The sequence below is a fragment of the Talpa occidentalis genome, unplaced genomic scaffold (assembly GCF_014898055.3).
Source record: "Talpa occidentalis isolate TD23 unplaced genomic scaffold, MPIMG_talOcc4v2.1 talOcc4.16, whole genome shotgun sequence".
Lineage (NCBI taxonomy): Eukaryota > Metazoa > Chordata > Mammalia > Eulipotyphla > Talpidae > Talpa > Talpa occidentalis.
The window spans coordinates 81,993,743-82,017,120 of record NW_023601653.1 but is presented as its reverse complement, the minus strand read 5'-3'; the positions used below and the strand labels follow the sequence as shown (position 1 = coordinate 82,017,120).

Genomic DNA, 23,378 nt, shown 5'->3' with positions numbered 1-23,378 from the left:
GGCTCAGCCCCACATGTGGTGCCCCCCCCGCCCCCCCCCGCCCCCCGTGGAGGTAGGCCCCAGGGAGCCCGCTCTTTCTGGTGGGTGGGGGCTGGGTGTGTCTGGTGGAGGACTTGGTCCTGAGTGGGGATGCTCAGCCCCCCCTCTTCAGCTCCCCCCTGACTTCTCAGAAGCAGGCCGAGGAGATCCCGTCTGGCCGAGAGGGGGGCGCTGACCACATCCTGACCGCCCCCGCCCGGCTCCCGCCTCGTCTCCTGCTCCCAGGGCCCAAATTGTCGTCACTTTCTCAGTGAAGTGTCTGGTCATTTTCAGAAGCAATTTCAGCAGAATATGCAGCTGCTGCTCCCTGTCTGCCGCGTCCTCTCCCAGGGCCGAAGGCGCTGCCAGCTCTCCTCGCTGGGGTGGCTGCGGGGGCGGCCGCAGGCTCCCTGCTCCCCACACCTGTCATGTGATGATGTGGATCTGCTCCTTCCCTTTTCCTTTATTCTCTTGTCCGCCCTCCCTCCTCCCCCTCCCCCCTCCCGGCTCTGCCTCGTGCTCTTCCGGAGCCCAGGAGTGTGTCTTCATCCCCAGAGCCACTGGGGGCTCAGTTTCCCCACCTGTGTCATGGGGCTGGCATTGGCTCCATCACAATGAGAGAAGCTGGGGCTCTGCTGCCCCACGGCCCCGGCCCATCCAGCGTGGTCAGTCCGGGCGGGTTCAGCCTCCGAGGGAAGAGGGAGGTGGTCACGCGGATCCCTCCAGTCCCACGAGGAGGCCTTCGGGCATCCCCAGGCAGCCCAGCTCTGTTCTCCTGATGTGGCCATTTCTTTCCCCGGCTCCGGGGCTCTTTTGGTCCTGGGTCCTCCTCAGGTTGCCCCCGCAGCAGGGCTGGGCAGGCACAGGAGCTGCACTCCTCACATTCTTCACTGGACTCTCACCCCATGTCACCCCATGTCACCCCCAGCCGCAAGGCACCCTCCAGGACGTGCAGGGAGTGCCCATGCTGACATGGGCACTTGCACGTACGGTGGACATGTTCAGGTCCCCTGTGTGCAACCTCTCCTGGCCACACCCCCGCCAGGAGGAGGGCTGCAGAGGACTCACAGCCCGCTAGGCCTTTGACAGCGTCTGAGCTGTGGCTCAAGCACAGAGAGCTCAAGGGGAGAAGCACCTACGCACTCGGCAGCCGCGACACCGATGCCCAGGCCCTTTCACGCGGGTTGTGGGCAGAGTGAGGCCGGGCTGCTCCAGCCTGCCACAGCCTGTCTCTTTCATCACCTCTTAGCTTAGCTCAGCTCTTTCAAGTCTTTGCTAATCCCAGAGATCAAGGGGTGATCAGGTCTCTCTGCCATTCCCTTGCCCCCCCCATCCTTGGCTCCCGCCATCCCCTGTGAGAAGTCACATCATCAAAGCACATTATTCATGGTGGACCTTTGCGGCTTCCGGTGCAGGACGTGGGGGCAGGGATGCTTGGGAGGCGGGGAGAGGGGCTGACTAGATGAGATGTGGGAGGTGTTAGCCCTCAGCCCTGATCTAACTCTTGCTTCTTCTGCACCCCAACTCCCTCCAGCCTGCCAGGACTTCCTTCTCCAGGCCTATGGGGCAAGGAGGACGGAGTCAGGTGTCAGGAGGCCCTTACTGAGCTTCCCAAAGGCAAGAGCCAGTCACACCCTGGCTTCCCACCCAAGTCACAACCTTCTCCCACAGCTGCTCCTCATCCCACCCAAGGCGTCCAGCCTGGGTCCAGGCCCGCGCTGGCCACACACCTGTAACTGGCTGCCTGATGGGGGACTTTTCACGAGGCCTCGCCCACTGTAAAGGGACCTTGAGGCCCTGCTGAGGCCCTCCCTGTGGGGAGAGACCCTGGGGCCAATGCTGCGGGTGACTTCTCTCCTTGACGCAAGCCCCAGGGTGGGCAGGTGTTGGGAAGCTGTGCTGGGGACACGACGCTTCGGACCCCGCGTCCCCGGAGATGGTGGAGGACCCACGTGTGAGGCTTTGCCCCGGGAGCGGGAGAGCTTGGGCTTCCCTCACACAGGTCAGATTTGTTTTTTAAAGGCATGACATCTTTTTAAAAAATTTTATTTATTTATGCATACAAGAACTGGGGTGTAAGCCAGAGGGGCAGGGAGTGAGGGCGTTCACCAGAGACAGAGTGGGGAGCAGAACAGGCAGATCCACTGAAATCCACTGTTGAGGGGAGCAGCAGGGAGGCAGGAGAGGTCTGCTGTGCCGTGTGGGCTGCTCCCTGGCCGGGCATGTACCCTGGGCCATATAGTGCTGACAGCGCCAAGACCCAACCCCTAGGCCACCAGGGAGGCCCTATAGAAATAAACTTCCATGAGCACCTACTGTGTGCCAGGCACTGTAGGGTGGGGCGTCTAACAACAAACAAAACAGGCAAAAATCCTTGCCTTAGTGATGCTCACATCCTGGCAGGGGGGTGGGAGGTCAAGTCCAAGTAAAACATCTAGCACATTGGAAAAACGTGTTGCTGAAGAGAAGCAACAGAGATGGGTGTGGGCGGGGAGTGGTGGCAATAGGGCGGCCTTGGCGAGCAGCAGGTGGCTTGATAGCAAATACACAAATACACAAATACACAAGAGCACTCCCCAATTCCAGGGAGGGGAGCAGCACAAAGCTTCTCTCGAGAGCCACTGCCACCCCTCTCCCCGCACCCCCCCCAGTTCAGATCCCCTTAAGATCAAAATTCACATCCGTGCAGAAGAAAAAAGGCCAATTTAGAGTGAGCCAAACCCGCACTTGAGGCTCTTCCCAAGCTAGAGCACTTGTCCTGGAGCACCCCGAGCTTCTCAGGCCTCAGTTTCCTTTTGTGAAAATAGCAACATTTGCTGCTCACCCGTGGAAGTGCCAGTGACAATGAAATCACTAGCCCAAGGCCCGCAGCCCAGCAGGTGTCCCGCAGCCCAGGAGGTGTCCGGCCTCCCCAGCAGTGGATGCCGGAGGAGGGGGCGGGGCTCACTGTCACTTGGCAGCTCAACTGGTCTCTCTTAGCAGGGGCTTTCTCTGGGTCTCCCTAGCAGGTTCTGACTCGTGGTCCCCGGGGCTTCCTACCTTGGGGGAGCCAAACCAGCCCCTTCTGCAGTGTGAGCCAGGGGCTTGAGAGGCCTGGGGAGAGGGAATCTAGCATCAGGGGACAGATTAGAGTGGGGACAGAGGAGAAATGAGAGGGGAAGAGCAATTAAGGGCTCACTGGGCGGCCAGGAGGAGTTGGTGAGGCAGGGGTGGTGGTGAGGGTGAGGACAGAGCTCACCCAGCGCTCCCTTCCCCCTCCCCGGACTACAGCAAGGCAGAAGCGAGAACTCTGGAAGGAGGCAACTAAGTCAGACTAACGCGGGAGTCAGCGCGAGGGGGTGGAGAGCAGGTGGGGGAGAGGAGGAGAGGGGCATCGGCACCGGGGCGGGTCCTGCACCCACCAGCAGGAGAGCAGTCTGGCCGGACTGGCCGAGGACACTGGATGGACAGGGAGACGTGAGGACAGGATGGACGCCAGGCGCGCCTGCTCAGGGGCCTGAGCCAGGGTCGGTGTCCCGCTGCTTGCACAGCCGGAGAAGCGCCTGCCTGAAACTGCCCCAGCCTGGCAGTCAGGGCTGAAGGGCTAAAGGGCAAGAAGCTGTTGGGGGAACTTGGCCGCCCACACCTGCTGGGCTGGACACCGCGGGGATGCATCAAACGTGAGCAACCCCGTTCTGCGCCCAGCTCAGGGACCGCTGAAAAGTGGGCTGCTGGGTAACTCCTGCTCAGGGCTGTCACGGCTGGGTTGTGGGGTGTGTGAGTGTGTGTGTGTGTGAGTGTGTGTGTGTGAGTGTGTGTGTGTCTGTAGCTTATATCCTCTTTCCCCCCCACTTGCTCCCCCCTCCCCTCCAGCCACCCTGGGATTGGTGATTCTCAGCCCCTCCCCTCAGCTCCCCCAGACCCTCCCGGAGCCTTCATCAGGGGGAGCTGGGTCGCAGTTCCTGCCACACTCCCTGGCACCCTCCCTCCCTGCTCCTCTTCTCCAGGCATCTCGGCTGCAGCAGCGGGAGCGGGGAGCAGGCAGGCGTGCTCCCGGACAGCGCCCCAGCCTCACGACCGTCTAGCCCTAGGCAAAAAGCGGCTCCACAGGTAGGCGTGAGCGGGAGAGGGGGGTGGACCAGAGCACTGGGCCAGAGGCAGGAGCTGGAGAGGAGGGAGCAGCTCTGCTGGGAGCGGGAGACTGGGGAGGGAGCTGGAAGCCAGGACAAGTGTTCTGAGCGAGCTGACTGCAGCGTGTGGGTACTGACTGCTTCTTCTGTACCAGAAAGTTTTTGCCCAAGTCTTGGGGTCACCTAGTGCTGGAAAACAATATCCAGGATCCCTCCCCAACTGACTAGGGAAATAGACCTGGGCAAACCCTATAAACCCATCACCTTCCTGGCAATATTGCACCATTGCTCGTTGTCAGGTGACATCCTGGGGAGATATCTGATGGGGGTGCCAGGAAATTGAACCCAAGGCACGTCCCTCCTGCTCGGAGATGGTCTCCTCCGACAAGGGGTCCGATGGGACCACTGTGGTCTGGGGCTGCAGGTCAAGCCAGGCTGCTGGTTGTTGGGTGATTGCCTCCTGGGTTGCACCCTGTTGTGCTCCCATCCCGCCCCCATTTCCTGGTCTTGTCCCTCTGGCCTCCTAGGCGCCATGCGGAGCACCCTGCTGTTGGCGGTCATCCTGGCCCTCAGCCTGGCTCGGAGCCTGGGGGCTGTCTGTGAGGAGTCACAGGAGCTGGTGGGGCCTGGCGGGGGCCACCACAAGGTAAGGCACCAGCTGCAACCGGCCCACCCCGTCAGAGTTCTAGAACACACCCTGAAAGCCAGTGCTGTCTGTCCCCACAGCGGGAGGGAGGTGCATGTGAGGGGGTGGGGTGTGAGTTGGGAGTGACCTGGGTTATTAGAGGGCTGGATTTTTCTGCCTTTCTGGCTCTCCCATGTTCTCGCTGTCTCTGGGTATGTCTGTAAGCGTCTCTGGTCTCTGTCCCTTTGCATGTCTTGACACCTTATGTAAAAGGTACCCAGCCAGGTGTTGTTGGGTTGGGTAAGGGGTGGCTTGGGGACTGGATGGTCCTGTGGGGACAGTCTAGGGTGGTGCAAGCTTCTGTCTTCTGTCCCTGTGCAGCTCCCCTCTACCCCCTGCTTGGCATGAAACACAGCCAGCGGTCCTCTCCCAAGTGGCTCCGTGTGTGCTATTTGCTTGTCAGTTGTGTGCACTGTATCAAAAGTCAAATAAGTTCCCCTCTCCACTGTTCACCCATCCCCCGGTCACCCCGGGTGCTCCCCAGATGCCAGCCCTTCTCTCTCCTCTCCCTTGCCCCTCTCCAGCCTCTGCTTATTCAGGGAAAAACACACAGAATAGGTTGGGTCCAGATGTCCTGAGTTCTTCCAAGAAAAAGAATAAGAAATATTGGAGTAGGGGCTTGGGGAGAGCGGTGAGGAAGTCTTTTCAAGGGTTTGAAATGACAGCAATTACATTGGTACAAATGCTTTTAAGATGATTATAGGTGGAACTTATTACAAATTCAGTGTGTGGATTCTAACTGCCTCTCCAGCCCAGAACTGCTTAGCATCTCATTACAGGAAGTGGGCAGAGTATTTGAACAATTTGGAGAAGTGGCTGCCTGGGAAGCTGTGCTCCAGGCACCAAGAGAGCCGGCCATCCTCGGTCCAGCTGGTGAGGGGTCCCAAGGCACAGCAGGCTGCCAGCTCACAAATGCCAGTGGTTGCACCAGAGCCAAGAGAACAGCACCAGTTTAAAAAAAAAAAAAAAAAAAACCTCACAGGGGGATCCAAATATGGACTGGACACAGGAGCCCAAAGATCCAACTCGATATAAGCAGAATATCCTGGGTATATTCTCCTGAGACAAGCTTGCTTTCTTTAAGACCTGCGCCTCTTGGTCAATGAAAGAGAGAAATTGCAGCCCCCCTCACTGTCCCTATAGGTCTGTGAGGATGAGGGGCACTGGGTGGAGGGGAGGGCACCGTATCTGTGTGCCTGGGCCACCAGTTGGTAAGCTGGGGGTGCATCCTGAGTGGATGAGCCTCTGTGTGCACAGCTGCCCGGCTGCCTCGGGTCTGCAGCGAGAGGCTCAGCGGAGATTCAAGGTGAGACTCCGAAGGTGGCCATCGTCTTTGACTCTCTGCAGTGGCCGTTAACCGGATGCAGCTGCCTTTGGCTGTTGTGCCCAAGTTACTTAAAAAAAAATCACCAAGACAATTTGGAGCCCCTGCTTGGTAGCGGGTCCAGGATATGGGGTTCCGTTTTGGCAGGGAGGAGAAGAGGGGTCACCCCGAGCAGGCTGTCTCCCTGAACGCTAAATCCAGGGAAGAAAGGGGAGAGAAGGAGACACAGCCAGAGAGGACAGAGAACGAGAGGCAAAGTAAACCCAGGTAGAGAGCCACACCTGTCACGTACAGAGCAGGGGTTTCAGGGTGTGCCCTGGCTGCCGCCCTGCCCTGATCCCCAGGACAGAGTCCTGTCTGCTGCTTGGTCACAGAGCCCGGGCTGGAGAGCACCTGCTTTGTCTGATGGGCCTGTCTCAGGAATGAGGGAATCCAAGGCTCACTCACTTAGGGGGTAACCACAGTCTTGGGTAAATGGGTCCTTGATGTGCCAGGGAGAAAAGGAGTGAGCCCCTCTCACTGAGAAGTGATCGGAGCTGGGAGAAGGCCCCCAAGGACAGTCCCCCTTGAACTTGGGAGATAGTGTGACCACTGCCCCAGTATTATGAGGGATCATCCCAGCTCGATCAGCGCAAGTCCCACATCCCAGGGGCCCTTGGTTCTGGGCAAACCGGGACAGTTGGTCAGTCTAAGGGATGCCCAGCGTGTTCCTTGACCAGTGCTTCTCAAACCCTGTGGTGCGCACGACCCCCCCATCCCTGCCCCCAGGCCCTGGCAGGTGTGCTGTGGGCCAAGGTTGTGCATCCCTAACAAGCTCCCCGCAGAGCTGCTGCTGGGCCACTGCGCCACACTTTGCTAACTCCCTTCTCTTCCTGTGGAAATCCTGAAAGAAATAGGACTAGGACGTAGGGTCCTGCCGTGATGGGCTCAAGAAGAGGCCCTTTTTGCTGGGCCAAGAGTAAGGGGATGGCGGGTGAGCCCCCTGCCTCAACCCTCTCTGTTTCTTCCCTAGAAGGAATCGGAAAGCCACCAGCTGGCCCTTTCGCTGCTCCGGAGGCTCTATGACAGCCGCTCCGTCTCTCTGGAAGGATTGCTCAAAATGCTGAGCAAGGCTGGCGTGGGTAGGAAGCAGCCCTGGAGGGAAGGGGTGTGCAGGACGGTGTTCTGAGGATAAATGGCTTGGGAGACCCCTTCAGGTGGGAGGGAGCCAAGAGATCTCCCTCCAGTTTCCAAGAGTGCATAATTGAGGGTTGTGTCTGAACCCCCTCTGGCCTCACTTCCAGCCTCCACTCCCATTTTACATTTGTGTTCTTGCCTTCACAGACCCCAAGGAACCTTTGCTTCCCCAGAAGCGTGAGTAGCCCCTTCCCCTTCCCTGTTTCTTCTGACCAGGTACCTAGAGCCCCAGGTGACAACTTTGACTGGTCACTGTTCAGCTGATGTCCCTGGGAACGAGGAGCAAGCGGGTGTGCGGGGTGCAGTGGAGACCCACTGGCTGGACCTCCCCACTGGCCGGACATGACGGCTGAGGAGGCTGTCAGCCAAGCACCAGCTGCCGCAGACAAATCTTGAAATGGGAGGAGGGCGGTATGGGGGGAGAGGGAGGGCCGAGGGGGTCTGATAACAGCGGGTAGCTGCCTGTGGCAAGACAGAGAAACAGAGCCCAGAAGCCCCCTCTCCAGCCCTGACATTAGTCTGGGAAGTGCATCACCCCTCCCCCCTCCACTGCTGACAGGTTGGTTCTTCTCTGCAGGTGACATGCACGACTTCTTTGTGGGACTTATGGGCAAGAGGAACGCCCAGTCAGGTAGGCGTGCGTGGAAGCACAGTGGAAAGGCTGGCAAGGCTGTGGCAGGAGTCAAGTGCGTCAGCCATCTGAGGCAGTCAAGTGTCTGCCATCTGAGGGAGAGAGAGAGAGAGAGAGAGAGGACTTTTCTTAGCTACAGTGAGGCTTCCTCAACCCCTTCTGGCCAATCAGCTTGAGTCCACAGTACAGCTGTCCCTGGGAGCAGGGTAGGGAGATCTTTAAAAGATAGTCTTGCTGCAGCTGGGAGGGGTCAGGGCGACTCTGCTTTCCCCCACCCCCGAAACAGAGCATGCCTCTTCTAAACTCCGCCTGCAGAGCCAGCCTGTGCTGCTGGGTCAGGGTGAAGGTCACGTTCAGAGCGTCCTAACTGCCCTGTTCACTCTCTCCAGACACTCCTGTTGACGTGAGCCAGGAGGATACCCCCAGCTTGGGCACCCTCAAGTATCCCCCCAGTGTAGAATGAGGTAAGGATTGCTGGTTAGGGGAGGCGGGCAGACCATGTGTGTGTGTGTGTGTGTGTGTGTATGCGCTCATGTGTGTGTGTGTGTGTGTACCAGAGGCGCAATCCTCTGATGCTTCAGGCATCAATTTTCACACATCTGCCCTACAATGCACGGCAGCTCATGGCATACTGTCGGTCAAACACCCCCACACTCCGAGGTGCATGTGTGTCCGTGAGTGTGCCCATGGGTGTGTGCACACACACGTGCAGGTGCACACACACCCCTTCTTCACCTCTTTCTCTGTGTAGTGAGCCCCAACTGGCTGTCGAACAGGAGTGAGTGGTGGGAGGTGGGGAAGAGGTTTCCCCTGAGGCCTCGCTGACAGGCAGCTCTGCTGTCTGGGCTCTGCTCTCTCCTGTCATCTGTGGGAAGATGGGGCAGGCGCCATCTGATAGCGGCAGGAGCCACATCCAGCTCACAGAGAAGGGCTTTACCTCCCAGGCAGGCTGAGCCTTCCAGACCATTCGGAATCCTGAGTTCCGGCATCCAGTGTTCAGTTCTACAGAAGGACGATGCCGGGAGAAGGAAGGATTGGGGAAGTCTGGAGGGAGGAGCTGGCACGAGAGCACGCCTGGGTGCGGATCCTGTATCTACCACTCACTCTGGCCGAGTCACATCACCCTTCTGGGCCTCGGTTTCCTCCCGGGGCGGTGGCCACATGAACCACAGGGGTGTGGCTGTGAGGGGGCGCTGTGAGGAAGAAGTGCAGGGGTGTCCTGACGGAGGCCTGCCACGGTTGTGCCGGCTTTGTTGTGAGCGTTGCCGTCTGGGGGGGTGTTATGTTGTTCCCTTGGTGGGCTCTGGCCTAACTCTCCAGAGCTGTCTGCGCCAGACCCCACCGGAGTGGGCCAAGAGGCTGCAGGCTCGGCCTGCACGTGTGAGAGTCCTCCGGGGAGGCGCCTGGTTAAAACACGGACACTTCCGCCTCGACACCAGGCTCCCACACAGCCACGGCAGCTCTGCCCAGGGTTTTCCTTGCCCTGGCTCCCAAAGACGGTGTGGGAGAAAGGAGAGGGGCGCGGAGGCCTCCGTGATGCCAGAGAGGCTCCTGCCAGACACGCTGTGTCACCCGCGCTGGCTGGTCCCCGCGGAGGCCCAGGGAGCAGGCGCTGGCTCTCGACGAAGTTGCCTGTGTGGCTCCCCGAGCCCAGCGTCTGGGTCTGGGCCCCATTCAGTGTTGGGCGAGAGGGCGCAAGAGCTGTAATAACCGTAACTCGCTGATTACATGGTACTCACCGTATCATTTTGCTCTCATTAGATGGTTATTTCGGTCCTGCCGACCGCCAGATAATTACACGGGCAGCTATATCTGGATGACATACTCTCCCCAAGCGTGATGCGTCGGCCATAAAGATAATTACAGTGCAATTTTGCCATAGTATTTTATACAAATGGCAGAAACAAGTGCGTTGTGGAAATCTACTTTTAATGCTTGCTGGTGAATCTAGGCTCTTTCAGAGGGCCCAGGCCCGCAATTACAGGCTGCATAATCTCACCACTGATAGAGCATTCTCAACCTATTAGGTGCCAAGAAGAATAGGACATAAGGTCCCTGGGGCTGGCATTTAAAGGCGATTAGACGAGATGCACCAACATAGATCATTGTGTCGCCTTATTTCATTCATGTGAAACTGCTGGAAACGGAAGCCATGCCTTGCTTGTCCTTCTCTGAGAGAGTTCTGGAAATGGGAGAGGAGCGGGGTGAGCCTGGGGGCGTCCACAAGTGTGCCTTGGAGGGGTCCTGTGTATGCCTGGTTCGAGGGGCTGCAGGATGATACGGGCCCCAGCGACCTCGCGCCAGCCTTGTAAGGAGAGAATTTGCAGCTGGGAAGGTGCTGTCCTGCCGCGCCGGGGGGAATTCAGTCCTTCCAGTTCAAAGGCTGTAGGGAGACTGGGGTTAAGACTCTTTCTTTCCTTCTTCCTTCCAGATGCCCTGCCCTTCTCCCCCTGCTCCCCCAGTGGTGGCTGGAGGGAGTTTTACAGGACAGAAGATGTGATTTCATGTTTCTGACCCTCCACTTCTAGACCCCCAGCTGCATGGTGAAGACACCCGGTGTCCTCCCCCAACCCCCGGTGCACGTCTCCCACCTCTGTTCTCTCCCCCTCCTTGTCAGGCTCTTGGCTTTGACTCCTCCCCACCCCTCTATTCCCCTAATGCAGAAGCTGCAGAGGGCTAGCTCCTACCATGTCCAGCATTAACCAAAGGTCTCTCTCACTCTTCAATAATAAAAATGTCTCCATGTGGTCTAGAGTGATGTATTTGTTTGTTTGATCATGGCTTTTTCTCTTCTTTGACTCTTCCAACTACACCACACACACACACACACACACTCACACACACACTCATGTCACACACACACAGATACATAAACACACATGACACATAAATCATATACGATGGAAGTATCTTTGTTTGCATACATTACTGATTTTCCCAACAGTGCCTTACATGGTGCTTTACACATTTAGTATCAGATTTATTTAGTATTTAAAATAATAAATAAATCAATTAGAAATATGGTTTCCAGCATTCAAAGGTTTTCACAGGCCAACTTCAGTTAATGGAAAAACAGATACTTGGGATAACTTGTCTGGATTTCTAGGGTGGGGCTGGGAGACAGCAACCCCTCCCTGGTCAGCCTCTGCCGGAGAAGAGAGAGCAAAGATCTAGCACAAAGAGGGTCTAGCCAGCACGGGGCCATTTTTCTGCCCCAAGGGTCAAACATGGGTTCTGTGACGGGTCCCGAGGGTGAGATGGAGATCCACACACGTGAGACGACAGCCTGACAGGTCTGTGGACTAGCAAACAACTCCTGAATCTGCTTGGAGGGGGTGCATAGGGCAGGCCAGGAAAGAAGGGGGCGCAGGTATACCTGACCGCTTTAGTTAGAAAGAGGAAACATTTCAGACTCTTCTATTAAGCAACAGTTACAAATCCCTGCCCATGGTCCCAGCTCCCACATCTAAGACCTCCAGTGAGGTATGTGAGTGTCTTTGATTACTCTGACATGCAAACTGTCACAACCCACTGATCCCCAGGGGAGTTCTGTACCCTCAACAGAACAGCCAGGCAAGCCCCAGACTCCCTGTCTTAACTGGGTGCAGAGCGCCTCAGTTAAGCAACTGATTGCCCTGCTACGAAGTTGATACTTCGGTAAGGCAGGGTAAGGACAGGGGCACTGACCAGAGATCACTTCCCGCAACACCTTCCCCGGGGGAAAGTTCTCCCTTCCCAGAACCCGGCTGAGGTGAACGTGGGCTTACAGCTGCACAGTGGGGTGGGGCAGGGAGGGCTCACCTCAGTGTCCCTGGTGTCAGGTTTGTTGCTGGAGCTCAAAGGATGTTCTCACTCCAGAACTTCAAATCTTTCTCCAGCAAGTCAGCTCGCTGGCGTTTCAAAATTATCTCTCACCAGTTTTAAAGGTGGAGCATTTTTGCAGATTTTGGGGAATTTATCCATGGAACCTTCCTGTGTTGATTCTGTTCAGACTTGGGAGCAGACGTGTGCTGAGGTGACCCCAGTGCTTTGCCAGGTAGGAGCATAAATGCAGAAAGGTTGCTCTCTGGTGGAACTGGCAAAAATTGCAGTGCTGGGATTCCAGGAGAAAGGAAAACGTGTAAACACTTTCTGTTTGTGAAGAAAACCTGGAATCTTCTTCCTGTTGCAAGGAGGATGATGCCTAAGGATACCTGGTCAACAAGACCTTGACTGAATTCTTACTTTCTTTTCCATTTAGCCGTGTGTGTGTGTGTGTGTGTGTGTGTGTGTGAGAGAGAGAGAGAGAGAGAGAGAGAGAGAGAGAGAGAGAGACTATTGTGATGTGATTTATGCAGAAAGACTTCAATATAAACAGCATGAACTTTTTCTTTTTTAAGATTTATTTATTTATGCACACAAGAACTGGGGTTTAGTCCAGAGGTGTGGGGGTGAGAGGATTCACCAGAGACAGAGGGGGGAGCAGAGCAGGCCGACTGACTGAAATACATGTGCTACAGAGGCTTCAGGTTGCTTCATAGTGCGGTGCTTAACCCCTTGCGCCACCAGGGAGGCCCGTGTAAGGGACATTTTAAAGGAAAATCTCCATGGTAGGATGTCTTCCACTCTGTAAGAGAGAGAGAGGATAATTTCTTTTACCACTGGAGAAAGCAAGGACTTAAATCCATATCACCACCTTGCCCTTGTTTACTGAGCCTTACCTGATGACCTCCCAAAACTGACCCCCTCCACCCCCAAACATCCTCTGTCTCCGGTGGGAGAGAGTGTTCAAGGAGGTGGGGTGGGCCGTGTAGGGGTTACTTAGTTCTCCTGCGGGTCTCCCATGTGTACAGCAAGCATACATGATATTAAATTTCTGCTAAACTTTTATCACCATGGTTTAGGAGGGTAGAGGGGAAATTATGTTGCGTCCCCTACAATTAATTTGTCCAGTCACTCAAACAGGCTCTGTCGGGCACCCAGTGGGTGGGGCAGTGTGGTCAGGCCCGCAGGTCGGAGGGGGCAGAACCCACATTCCTGCCCTCAGGAAGCGCAGCCTAGCGGGGACCCAAAATTCAGCCCAGTGACCTTACGATTTGGGGGGCAGAACTACAACAGGGTAAATTTTGAGAAGAAACTTCTGGAACTGCTGTTGCTGGTCGGGTGGGTTCCGTGTTCAAGCGACGGAGGAGCGACCACGCTCGGGTTTACGGAGGGGCCCCGCGGGAGCCCGTCCTGCTCAGGGGGTGACTTTCACAGTCTCTCACGGACTTGCCGCTCTGGCGCTCCCCACCCCCCCTCCGGCCTCGTCGCCCCGCTTTGCCACCGCCAGCCGCGGCGCCCCCACGAGCCCCGGGGCCTCCGGCCCCCCCGCGGGCGCCGCGCTCCCGAGCCCGCCGCCGGCCCGCCCCGCCGGCCCGCAGCCCCCCAGCCCGGCTCCGCCCCCGCCGCGGGGCGCAGAATGGGGCGGCTCGCGCCCCGGCGCCGGGACGGGGTTCGGCGCAGGCCCCGGGAGGGCCGCTCCTCCGCGGGCGGCTCCGCGCGTCAGGGCGCCCGGCCGCGGGGCTGGGAGCGCGCCCCAAGAGCCGCGCGAGCGGGGCGCGGGGGCGCGGGGGCCGGGCGGCGGGGGCCCCGCGAGGCGCCGCTCGGAGCCGGGGGCCGGCCCGCCCCGCCGGGGGGGGCGCTGCGGCGGCGGCGGGGGGCGCTGCCTCCTCCGGGACGGCGGGGGGCGCTGCGGGCGGGCGGCGGGGGCGCCGGGCCGGCGCGGCGGCGGCGCGGCGGATGGAGAGTCTGGCCGCGGCCGGCGGCGCCGCCTCCTCGTCGGGCCGGGCACGGCGGGCCGGGGCCTTTGTGTGCGGCGGCGGCGGCGATGGTGCTCGCGGCCCGCGCAGCCAGGTAAGCGCGGCCGGCCGGGCCGCCGCCCCGAGCCCCGGCCCGGCCCGGCCCGGCCCGCTCGCCCGCGGGGCTCCCCGCGCCCGCGCCCCTCGGCCGGACCCCGGCCCCGCGCCCCCGCCCGCGCCCCGCGCCGGCCCCGGGGACTCCCCGCCGCTGGGGGGGCGGCGCGGCGCCCCGGGCCCCCGGCGGGCTGCTCCCGCCCTGCCCGTCGCCTCCCCCGGCTCGGGCCCCCCGCGGGGAGGCTGCGGCGCGTCGGGAGTCGGGGTGCCGCCTCCTGCCGGGGGGTCTCCTCGGAAGTTCCGAGCCGGCCCCTCGCGCGCTCGGCCCGGCCGCCCGCCGCCCCGGCCTGCGGGGCGCGAGGGGCGGCTCTCCGGGCCCGGGGCGCGCCCGGCCGGCGCCGGGCGGAGCGGGGGCTCCCTGGGCCCGGGGCTGAGCGCGTCAGCGGGACGCGAGGGGAGGAGGAAGGGGCGCGGGGCGCGAGGGGGGCCCGGGGGCCGGCCCGGCTCAGGCCAGGGTGGAGCGCGCAGCCCCGACCCGCAGGCCGTCGAGCGCTCTGTCGCGCCGAGCAGAAGCCGGGGCGCCCGGGAAGGAGGCCGAGAAGGAACCCACGTCGGAGCGAGACCCAGGACCACGGTGGAGCCCCACCGGGTCCCCCTCCCGGGCCGGGGTCCGACCCGCACCCCCAGAGGCCGGCCGGGCGCTGACCCCCGCGCTGGGGCCAGGCCGCGGGGCTGAGCGGGAGCGGGCCGTGCATGATGCGGGACTGAAGGACGAAATGGCAGGAAACTAAGCGATGGAGCCTCTTGATTTTTCACTCCGCGGTTGATGGCGCTTTGCAAGTTGTGTCAAGTGTGTCGCTTCGCCGCGGTGAGGGGAAACAACAGCTTCATGAGATAGAAACGTTTGTGTCCAGGAGGAAATCAACATGAGAAAAACTGGAGCGAGTTGCTCTGGCCACGAAGTATGAGATGGTCCGAGAGGCCGCCCGGGACCTGCATGGCAGGCACTAGCTCCTGCCCAGCCAGGCCGCGGCCTCTGTGACGGGCACTTCAGGAGGGAGCTTGTTCTTTTCACTATTCTTGGGTTTTGTCGTGTGTGCGCGCGTAGATTTTTGTGGCATTTTTGCTGTGGTTGCCTTCAGGTCTCCATTCAGTGCATCCATTCCCCTCTGGCTTGGAAATAGACGGGGGTGCTTTCTCCTGCAGAGCTCCTCCCTAGTGGGAAGTGTTTGACCATTCCTCTTTTTCTTTCGCCATCCACAGATTAACGGTGCTGATAAGAAGGCAACTTCATAGGAGCTGCTAAGATGGGCATGAGGATCAAGCTGCAAAGCACCAACCACCCCAACAACCTGCTGAAGGAACTCAACAAGTGCCGGCTCTCAGAGACCATGTGCGATGTCACCATCGTGGTGGGGAGTCGCTCCTTCCCAGCTCACAAAGCTGTGCTGGCCTGCGCGGCTGGCTACTTCCAGAACCTCTTCCTGAATACTGGGCTGGATGCTGCCAAGACCTACGTGGTGGACTTCATCACCCCTGCCAACTTCGAGAAGATTCTGAGCTTTGTCTACACGTCAGAACTCTTCACAGACCTGATCAATGTGGGGGTCATCTACGAGGTGGCTGAGCGTCTGGGCATGGAGGACCTTCTCCGGGCCTGTCACTCCACCTTTCCCGACCTGGAGAGCACTGCTGTAGCCAAGCCCCTCACCAGCGCCGGGGAGAGCCACGCCAATGCCCTGAGTGGAAGCTCAGTAGAACCCACTCACCCCCTAGGGGAGCTCCGGAGTGGCGGGGAGCACTTTGGTGCCGATAGGAATTATGTGTTGCCTAGTGATGCCGGGGGAAGCTATAAAGAGGAAGAGAGAAAAGAGGTAAGCAGTGATGCCAGCCTGCCTCTGCCGCAGCAGCCACTGCCGCCAAAGACAGAAGATCATGAAACCTCTGCTCCGTTCACCTCTGTTCCTGGCATGGGGACCCAGCCAGTGCTTGGCACCATCAGCATGGGCATCCAAACCAGCACGAGCTCCTGCCAGCCATACAAAGTTCAGAGCAATGGAGACTTCAGTAAAAACAGCTTCTTTACCTCTGACAATGCCATAGACATCACCACTGGGTCCAACTCCTGTCTGAGCAATAGCGACCACCCCAAAGAGCCGGGCTTCGGGCAGATGGATGAGCTCCAGCTGGAAGACCTGGCGGACGATGACTTGCAGTTTGAAGACCCGACCGAGGAGATAGGCACAACTGAGGAGGTGATAGAATTGAGTGACGACAGCGAGGATGAGCTGGCTTTTGGGGAGAGCGACAGCCGAGAGAATAAGGCCATGCCTTGCCAGGTGTGCAAGAAGGTTCTGGAGCCCAACATTCAGCTGATCCGACAGCATGCTCGGGACCACGTGGACCTGCTCACAGGCAACTGCAAGGTCTGTGAGACCCACTTCCAGGACCGAAACTCCCGGGTTACCCATGTTCTGTCCCACATTGGTATTTTCCTCTTCTCTTGCGACATGTGTGAAACTAAGTTCTTTACCCAGTGGCAGCTGACCCTCCACCGACGGGATGGAATATTTGAAAACAACATCATCGTCCATCCCAACGACCCCGTGCCTGGGAAGTTAGGTCTCTTTTCTGGCACGGCTTCCCCAGAGTTGAAATGTGTTGTCTGTGGGAAGGCATTGGCCAAAGATTTCCACGTGGTTCGGGGCCACATCCTTGACCATCTAAACTTGAAGGGCCAGGCCTGCAGTGTCTGTGACCAGCGCCACCTCAACCTGTGCAGCCTCATGTGGCACACGCTCTCACACCTCGGCATCTCGGTCTTCTCCTGCTCTGTCTGTGCGAACAGCTTTGTGGACTGGCATCTCCTTGAGAAGCACATGACCGTGCACCAAAGCCTGGAAGATACCCTCTTCCGCTGCCACTTGTGCAGCCAGAGCTTCAAGTCGGAGGCTGCCTATCGCTATCACGTCAGCCAGCACAAATGCAACAGTGGCCTTGAGGCACGGCCTGGTTTTGGGCTGCAGCACCCAGCCCTCCAGAAGCGGAAGCTGCCAGCAGAGGAGTTCCTGAGCGAGGAACTGGCTTTGCAGGGCCAGCCTGGGAACAGCAAATATAGCTGCAAGGTCTGTGGCAAACGGTTTGCCCACACCAGTGAGTTCAACTACCACCGGCGGATCCACACGGGTGAGAAGCCGTACCAGTGTAAGGTGTGCCACAAGTTCTTCCGAGGCCGCTCGACCATCAAGTGCCACCTGAAGACGCACTCGGGGGCCCTCATGTACCGCTGCACAGTCTGTGGCCACTACAGCTCCACCCTTAACCTCATGAGCAAGCACGTCGGTGTGCACAAAGGCAGCCTCCCGCCTGACTTCACCATCGAGCAGACCTTCATGTACATTATCCATTCCAAAGAGGCAGACAAGAACCCGGACAGCTGACTGGGCCCCAGCGGAGCCAGAGGACACTCCCAGGCGGCAGCCAGGACCTCTGTTTTCTAATGGCTGCTCCTCCCTCCCCAGCCGAAGTTACGATTTTGCCTTGCTAGGAATTTGTCTTGTGTTGAAAGAAGAAAGAAGAAATAGCACATAAGCTGTTACTGTTTTTGAGAAGCAACGGCCCTATCATGTTTACCTCCTTACCTGTTCTTGCCCGCGAGGGCTGTGTTTTTTATTTTTTCCGAGACTGGTTTAGGGATCTCGCAGGCAGTTGGTGTCAACTAGATCCTCGTCCCCAGCCTCTTGCGTTTTAGTTTACGGATCGGTTTTATGCTGCTAAGACTCCAACCAACAGCCTCACAGGATAGAGGAGGTGGAGAGAGGTTTTCACTGTGGGTATCACTGCCAGACCTCCCGCTGGGACGGCCAGCTGAGAGCGAGGGTTCGGGAATGTGAGCGCCCAGAAGGGACTAGTCAGCGGGGCAGCTCACCTCAGGTTCCACTCCTAGCCCTCTGCAGGGAAGAGGCTTCAGGGATGGAGGTGCCTGCTTATTCCACGGCTCTCGTTTGCTGAGTGGACAGTTAAAGCTTTTGGCAGAGAGATCCAAACGGGACGAAGCTTCCCGTGTAGGTCACTAAGCTTTGGGGTGAACCCTTGCCAGCCCGAAGAGGTGTCCCATGGCAGTCTGGGTGGCCAGGAAGGGAGGTTTCTCTTTTTTTTCCTCAATTCCAAAGAAACGTGGCGTGATGGCCCTGGACATAAGGCCTTCCCTGTGGGGCAAGGAGGACAGCGAGCCACTTTGATGTAGTCACCTGCCCGCCCCCGCTGAGTGCCCTGACAGAGAGGTGGGGGTCTCTGACAGCAGCAGCCTTGCCTTAATTTACACCTAGTCTCTCACCTGGAGTGTGTTTGGCCCATAGTGTAGACGAGAAGACCCCTGAGCTGGTGGGGTGGTGGACTGAGAGCCCTTCAGGACAGAGGGCCCCAGGTACCTGGTGGCGTGTAGCAGGTGCGTTCTTTCTGGTGCTGCCAGGTAACCTGTTTCCTTTGCTAACTGGCCGGAGCTGGGGCAGCTCGCCTTTGACCTGCTGGACTTAGACGGACTTGTCGCCGCATCAGCGCCAGGGGGCGCTATGGGACGGCAGCCGCTCTGGGCCCTCCCTCAGGGACCGGGAACCTGTTGCCCGGTCATGGGGACTGTTTGTTTGGCTTTCGAGGGGATCTAGAGGGATCCGAAGAGGGCTTGCGGGGAAGGGCCCTACATCTCACATATTCACAAGGTGACACCTCAGACCTCATACTACCTCACCTTGCTCAGGCGAGCCCTGGGGGTCCGCGGCCTCGGCCCTGACACTGCCCCCGGCGGGACTCAGCAGCGCTGGGCAGTGACACAAGCAGGTGGTTTTAATGAACTCACAAAGCCTTTTTGGACGTTAATATTTATTTATTTTTGTTTTGGTATACGTTTTACCCAGCATCTCTTGGAGAAGAGACAAGGAAAATGAGTTTCTCCCCAGCCGGTAGTTTATTCCAGTGGGCAACCCTGGAAGTGGCTTAGAACTAGGGGTGAACAGGTCAGGCCTTTAAACGAGCAAATTGTTTTCTTTCTCCAGATATTCCCCTGCAGAATAAACCCAGGCGAGGCAGATGGATGTAGGTTCTAGAAAGTTGGAGCTGTAAAATTCTTAGGGCTTTCATTCCCTTTCCATCCTGTGATGGAGTAGATTTGGGACTGGGCCAAGTGGATCAGGTCACATGAAAGACCTTTTTGCACGTGCTCCCATCCTCCCTGAACTCGGGGAGCCGTAGTAAGACACGCAAGCAAGGGCCTCCCCGGTGCCCCTTCCACAGATCTAAGTTGATCCCGCCCCTGAGCTGGAACGCATGACTGAAGGGGTTAATTCTCAGCACTATCAAGTTATTGGCAGCCACTGCAATATGAGTTCGATCCCCGGCCAGGGAGCTGAGCCACAGGGCGCTGCAGACCTCTCCTGTCTCCCCGCTGCTCCCCTCAGCAGTGGATTTCAGTGGATCCGCCTGTTCTGCTCCCCACCCTGTCTCTGGTGGATCCTCTCACCCCCCGCACCTCTGGCCCACACCCCAGCTCTTGTAGCATAAATAAAAAAGAATCTTTTATAAAAAAAGAAAAAGACACACAGGCAAACCAAAGGACTGTCCCTGGGGGGACCTTCTGCCCCCTCCCTGACGCCCCCAGCTCTGAGCTGGAGCACATGGCTTTCTGGTGGGTGACCCTTAATGTGAAGAAACTTGAACAGGTGACCGCCAGATGGTGTCCCCACCTGCACCCAGCTTGCTGAATGTTCTTTTGGGACATTGTTGTCAGGAAAGCAGAACTGAGACTTTTATCCCTGATTGGTTTCTCCTTTTCTCTTCCCACACCCACCAACCCTTAGAAATTTAGGAAGAAAAATGTGCCAGAGGCTGAAGTCAAGTATGTGCTAATCTCTTCCAGCCGGAGTGATGCCTCCCAGACTTGGTGAGGACTGATACTTGAGTGACTGGATTTAAGAAAGGTGGTGCTTACTGGAAGCCAACCAGGTAGCCGAGGATGGATCCGTGTGCTGGAGAAACACTTCCTTAGCAGAGGGCATCATGGATGCTGGGTAATCTGTATACTTAACCTGAAACTGTGAAGTTTTCCCTTTTCACCAGTAAACCAAAAAGCAAACCTTGAAACTCTGCCCCTTAAACACTAAACAAGAAATGGTGCCCCTCACCTGTCTGAGGCCAAGCAGTGTTGGTCACGGTCAGACATGTAGCAGCGTCAGGAGCTCCTGAGGCTCATTGGCCAACCCTGTTCCTCTGTGTGTCCCATTTGAGCCCTCTGAGCCCTGCCCCGTCGGGACGGAGGTGGCGTCTCCGCCTCCAGCTCACCCGCTCCCGCGCTGCTGTGACACTGTATTGTGGCCAAGGGCGCGCTAGGCTCTCTGGTGGAAGAGACTTTCCGTTTTTGCTTTTTCTCAACCTTCGGTTCATGTGGCTTTGCTGGCCCCTGCCCCGGAGCCCGTGTAGCCCTGTCTCCTGCTGTACTCTTCTGAGGCTCTGTCTGACCCGCGAATGTCTTCTCCCGTTCCCCCTGTTCCGTACTCAGGATCAGCTCCGTCGCTCACAGAGCCCCTTTGAAATTCACAGAGGAGCGGTAGACGCCGACTGGGCAGCGCCAAACCAAGCGCGAGGCCGTGCCCGGCCTGTTTCCCAAGGGGAAGGGCAGGACTCGGGTGGCACACGGACAAGCGGCGGCGGCCAGAGGCGGGCCTCCCTGACCTGGCGCTCCGGGGACCCGCTGCTGGCTCGCTCGCGCCAGGGCACCCGGGAAGCTCTGCTGGGCCCTCGTATTTGGCCCTAAGCGATAAACTCCGTGGGGTGTCGAGTTCGCAGTTGGGAAGAAAGGAAGGAGCTGGGCAAAGAGTGGCCCCCGGTGACCCCTACGAGTCAGGGAAAGGGTGGAAGGTCTTAGACTTCTGATCTGTCAGAGTTCTTCTGTCTCCAGGACGAGCCTTGGGGTTAATTACCTTCCCCCGTTGGTGTTTTGCTACTGATGATTTTTCCCTTCCCTGGCCTCTTGCCGGGCCCCGGTCCTCAGACTCCTCCGTGTTGGCAGTGAATCGAAATCTCTAGGAGATGGACGCTGGTTCCGTGGCCGTGGAAGTGGGCCGTGTGGAGAAGGCCGCCCATCTGCGGTCCCCACCGGCCCGGGCCCCTCAGCCCTGCCCTGCCCCCGGCGGGAAGCAGACACAGCGTTTCCCAGTGTGACCGGCCCCGGTCGGCCTCACGTCAGAATGAAAACGAAACTTTTGATCTCGGTGTTTCTTTCCGTCCTCCCGCGTCCAGCCCAGCCCCTCCCGCCTCTCCCAGCTGAAGTCTCAGAAAACGGAGCGGAGTCGCCGGCGTCTGCCTCCTCCCATTAAGTTCACGCGTACTGACCTCCTGATATTTAAGTGTTTACTATCTATTGCTGTAAAGTTTTGTATATTTTGTAAACTTTCCCCCCAAATAGTAGATGTCTAAAATCGTACATCTGATTCTTTTATATTCCATTGTTCAGCACAAAGTGTGGTTTTTATTTAGAATAAAAAAAAAAAGGAAATTTGAAATGGGAGTTCTTTTCCTATTTACGATGAACCTGCTAATTCCTTGAGTCCAGAGTATCTGGGTGGTCACGCTTCAGTCTCCGTATTCTCAGTAGGCGCCAGAATCCTTTCAGTTAGCAAATTTCCTTTCCCATGGCTGGAATTCCCCAGGGCTAACGTGTTACCCTGTTTTTTGTGGGAAATTGTCAATGACCCAACCTCTTCGGGGCAAACGTACCAGAGAGGATCATCTGTTGGCCCAGGGGGGAGCGGGACCCGGCTTAGGTCCAGCGAAACTAGATAAAGTGACAGATTCGGCCACCGATGGTCTTGCCCAGGCCACCTTAATTCATCGTGACAAGGTATGTCTGAGTGGAGGCAGGTTCACACGGGGCAGTGGTTTGGCATAACTGTGAGATGATAGCAGATGTGCCTCCACAGAGGAGACCCCTAAAGTTAGGGCACCATGGCCCTCTGGCCTCAGCGCACAGCCCGGGCCTGACCCAGCGGTGCACGGTCAGTGCCGCTTAGAGCAGCCGTGCTGCCGTCAGCACAGCAGGCCCCTCGCCTCCCAAGGCCCTAGGAAGTGTCCAGACTGCCAGGGTGATAACTGGTTGCCAGAGTGAAATCCATGAGAAGAGCAAAATCTTGGGGAAATGGCCTGACATGAGCTAGGATGTGACAGATGCACAATTGGGTTTCCTGCAGGAAACCTCTGGAGCCCAAGGAGGCAGTGATATGGGCATCAGATCTTAGCTTGGTTTTTATGTGGCCACAGGGGAGGAAAGTCTTTCATGCATTGTCTGCATTGTTAGGTTAAACTCTGTGGCAACCCCAGGTTACAGCCCAGACTTCCCTGGCTCAGAAAACCCTCAGCTCTGCCACTGCACAGCTGTTTGGGCCCAGTGAACAGGATGGTGGAGACTGGGTCCTCTCTGTGTGCCTGCAGGCAGCACACAAGTGTAATGCATCTGGGGAACACTTCAGGTTTCTGAGGGCAGAGGAGACCGCACTGCAAGTCAGGGAGCAGCTTGTCCAAGGCACACATTCCAGACACGGTGAGCACCTGGGCAGGAGCGAGGCCGTCCCTGGTTGTGTCCATGAGCCCTTCATGCTCCTCAGGCAGGACTGAGGAACTGGGGCCTGTCCTTAGGCTTCCACTCCAGTCCCAGTTCTGCATGGACTTGGCCCTAGCTTCCTAAACTGGTGAGCTTTCCCCAGAAGACCTGCTTCCTCCCAAGGCTGCTCTCCCTGCCTCTAGGACAGGTGTTAATGGGGATAAGGGGCTGGGCAGGAAAAATGACTAAAAGACTTGGCCAGGGAGAAAGAAGGACAAGACTGCGAACTGAATTAGACGAACAGCAAACCCTCCCGTGTCAGATTTGGAAAACGCCCACCTTCCCATCCTGTGAGGGACAAGGGCTGGGGCCAGAGCAGCTGTCCGTGCCCGCTGCGGGCTGTCCCGAACCCACGCCCGCAGAGGATGCCCCTTGGTACTTTCCTGCCACCCGGAGAGGGGGTGGCGTGGGCTTGGACTTCTGATAGCCTCTCTCCCTACGGGTCCGGAGACTCCTAGAGCCAAAGCGGAGAGGAGCTGGGCTCTGAGGAGAATGGACTGGGGGAGCTTCAGTGGGCGGGGAGCAGGATGGATGAGGGGCAGAGTGTCAGTAAGGAAATGGAGCCGTTTCCTGGCTGGTGGGGGTGGGGAGGAGCGGGGGCCGTTCTGCAGACCCGGCTGTCCGCGGAGCCTCTCAGCCTGGACTTCACCCCGCCCTCCATTTATCACCGCTGACCGCGCACGGCCCAGGAACGTCCTGCTGAGGCCTCCTGGCGCCTTGGCCTCTGCCCCCTTGTCCCCACAGCCTGCGTGCTTTGCTGGGCGAGCAACAAACACAAACACAAAAGGAAAGTTTTTGAGGTTCCTGTGGCGCTCACTCTCTGCAGCTGGGGTGATTTCGGAAGGGAATGCGGCTGCTTTCTGCGCATCTCTCTCGCCTCAGGGCCCTCCCGGTCCCAGCTGGAAGTGCAGATGT

General features: G+C 58.2%; 2 protein-coding genes across 4 annotated transcripts; both read left to right on the top strand.

Annotated features, from left to right (window-relative positions):
• The first annotated feature begins 3,973 nt into the window (after positions 1-3,973).
• On the top strand, positions 3,974-10,684 carry TAC3 (tachykinin precursor 3). Of its 2 annotated transcripts, none has more exons than XM_054696828.1 (7): positions 3,974-4,107; positions 4,655-4,773; positions 7,152-7,257; positions 7,460-7,489; positions 7,890-7,943; positions 8,333-8,407; positions 10,375-10,684. In XM_054696828.1, exons 2-6 carry the CDS (start codon positions 4,660-4,662, stop codon positions 8,404-8,406), a joined length of 378 nt encoding a protein of 125 aa, XP_054552803.1. In that variant the 5' UTR covers positions 3,974-4,107; positions 4,655-4,659; the 3' UTR covers position 8,407; positions 10,375-10,684. The 2 variants fall into 2 exon arrangements, with proteins under 2 accessions (XP_054552803.1, XP_037371349.1); XM_037515452.2 differs by having other exon boundaries at positions 7,149-7,257.
• Positions 10,685-13,709: 3,025 nt separating this feature from the next.
• Positions 13,710-21,827, top strand: ZBTB39 (zinc finger and BTB domain containing 39). 2 transcript variants are annotated; one of them, XM_037515033.2, is made up of 2 exons: positions 13,710-13,817; positions 15,080-21,827. In XM_037515033.2, exon 2 carries the CDS (start codon positions 15,124-15,126, stop codon positions 17,254-17,256), a length of 2,133 nt encoding a protein of 710 aa, XP_037370930.1. In that variant the 5' UTR covers positions 13,710-13,817; positions 15,080-15,123; the 3' UTR covers positions 17,257-21,827. The 2 variants fall into 2 exon arrangements, with proteins under 2 accessions (XP_037370930.1, XP_037370931.1); XM_037515034.2 differs by lacking the exon at positions 13,710-13,817 and adding an exon at positions 14,544-14,684.
• The last annotated feature ends 1,551 nt before the right edge of the window (positions 21,828-23,378 follow it).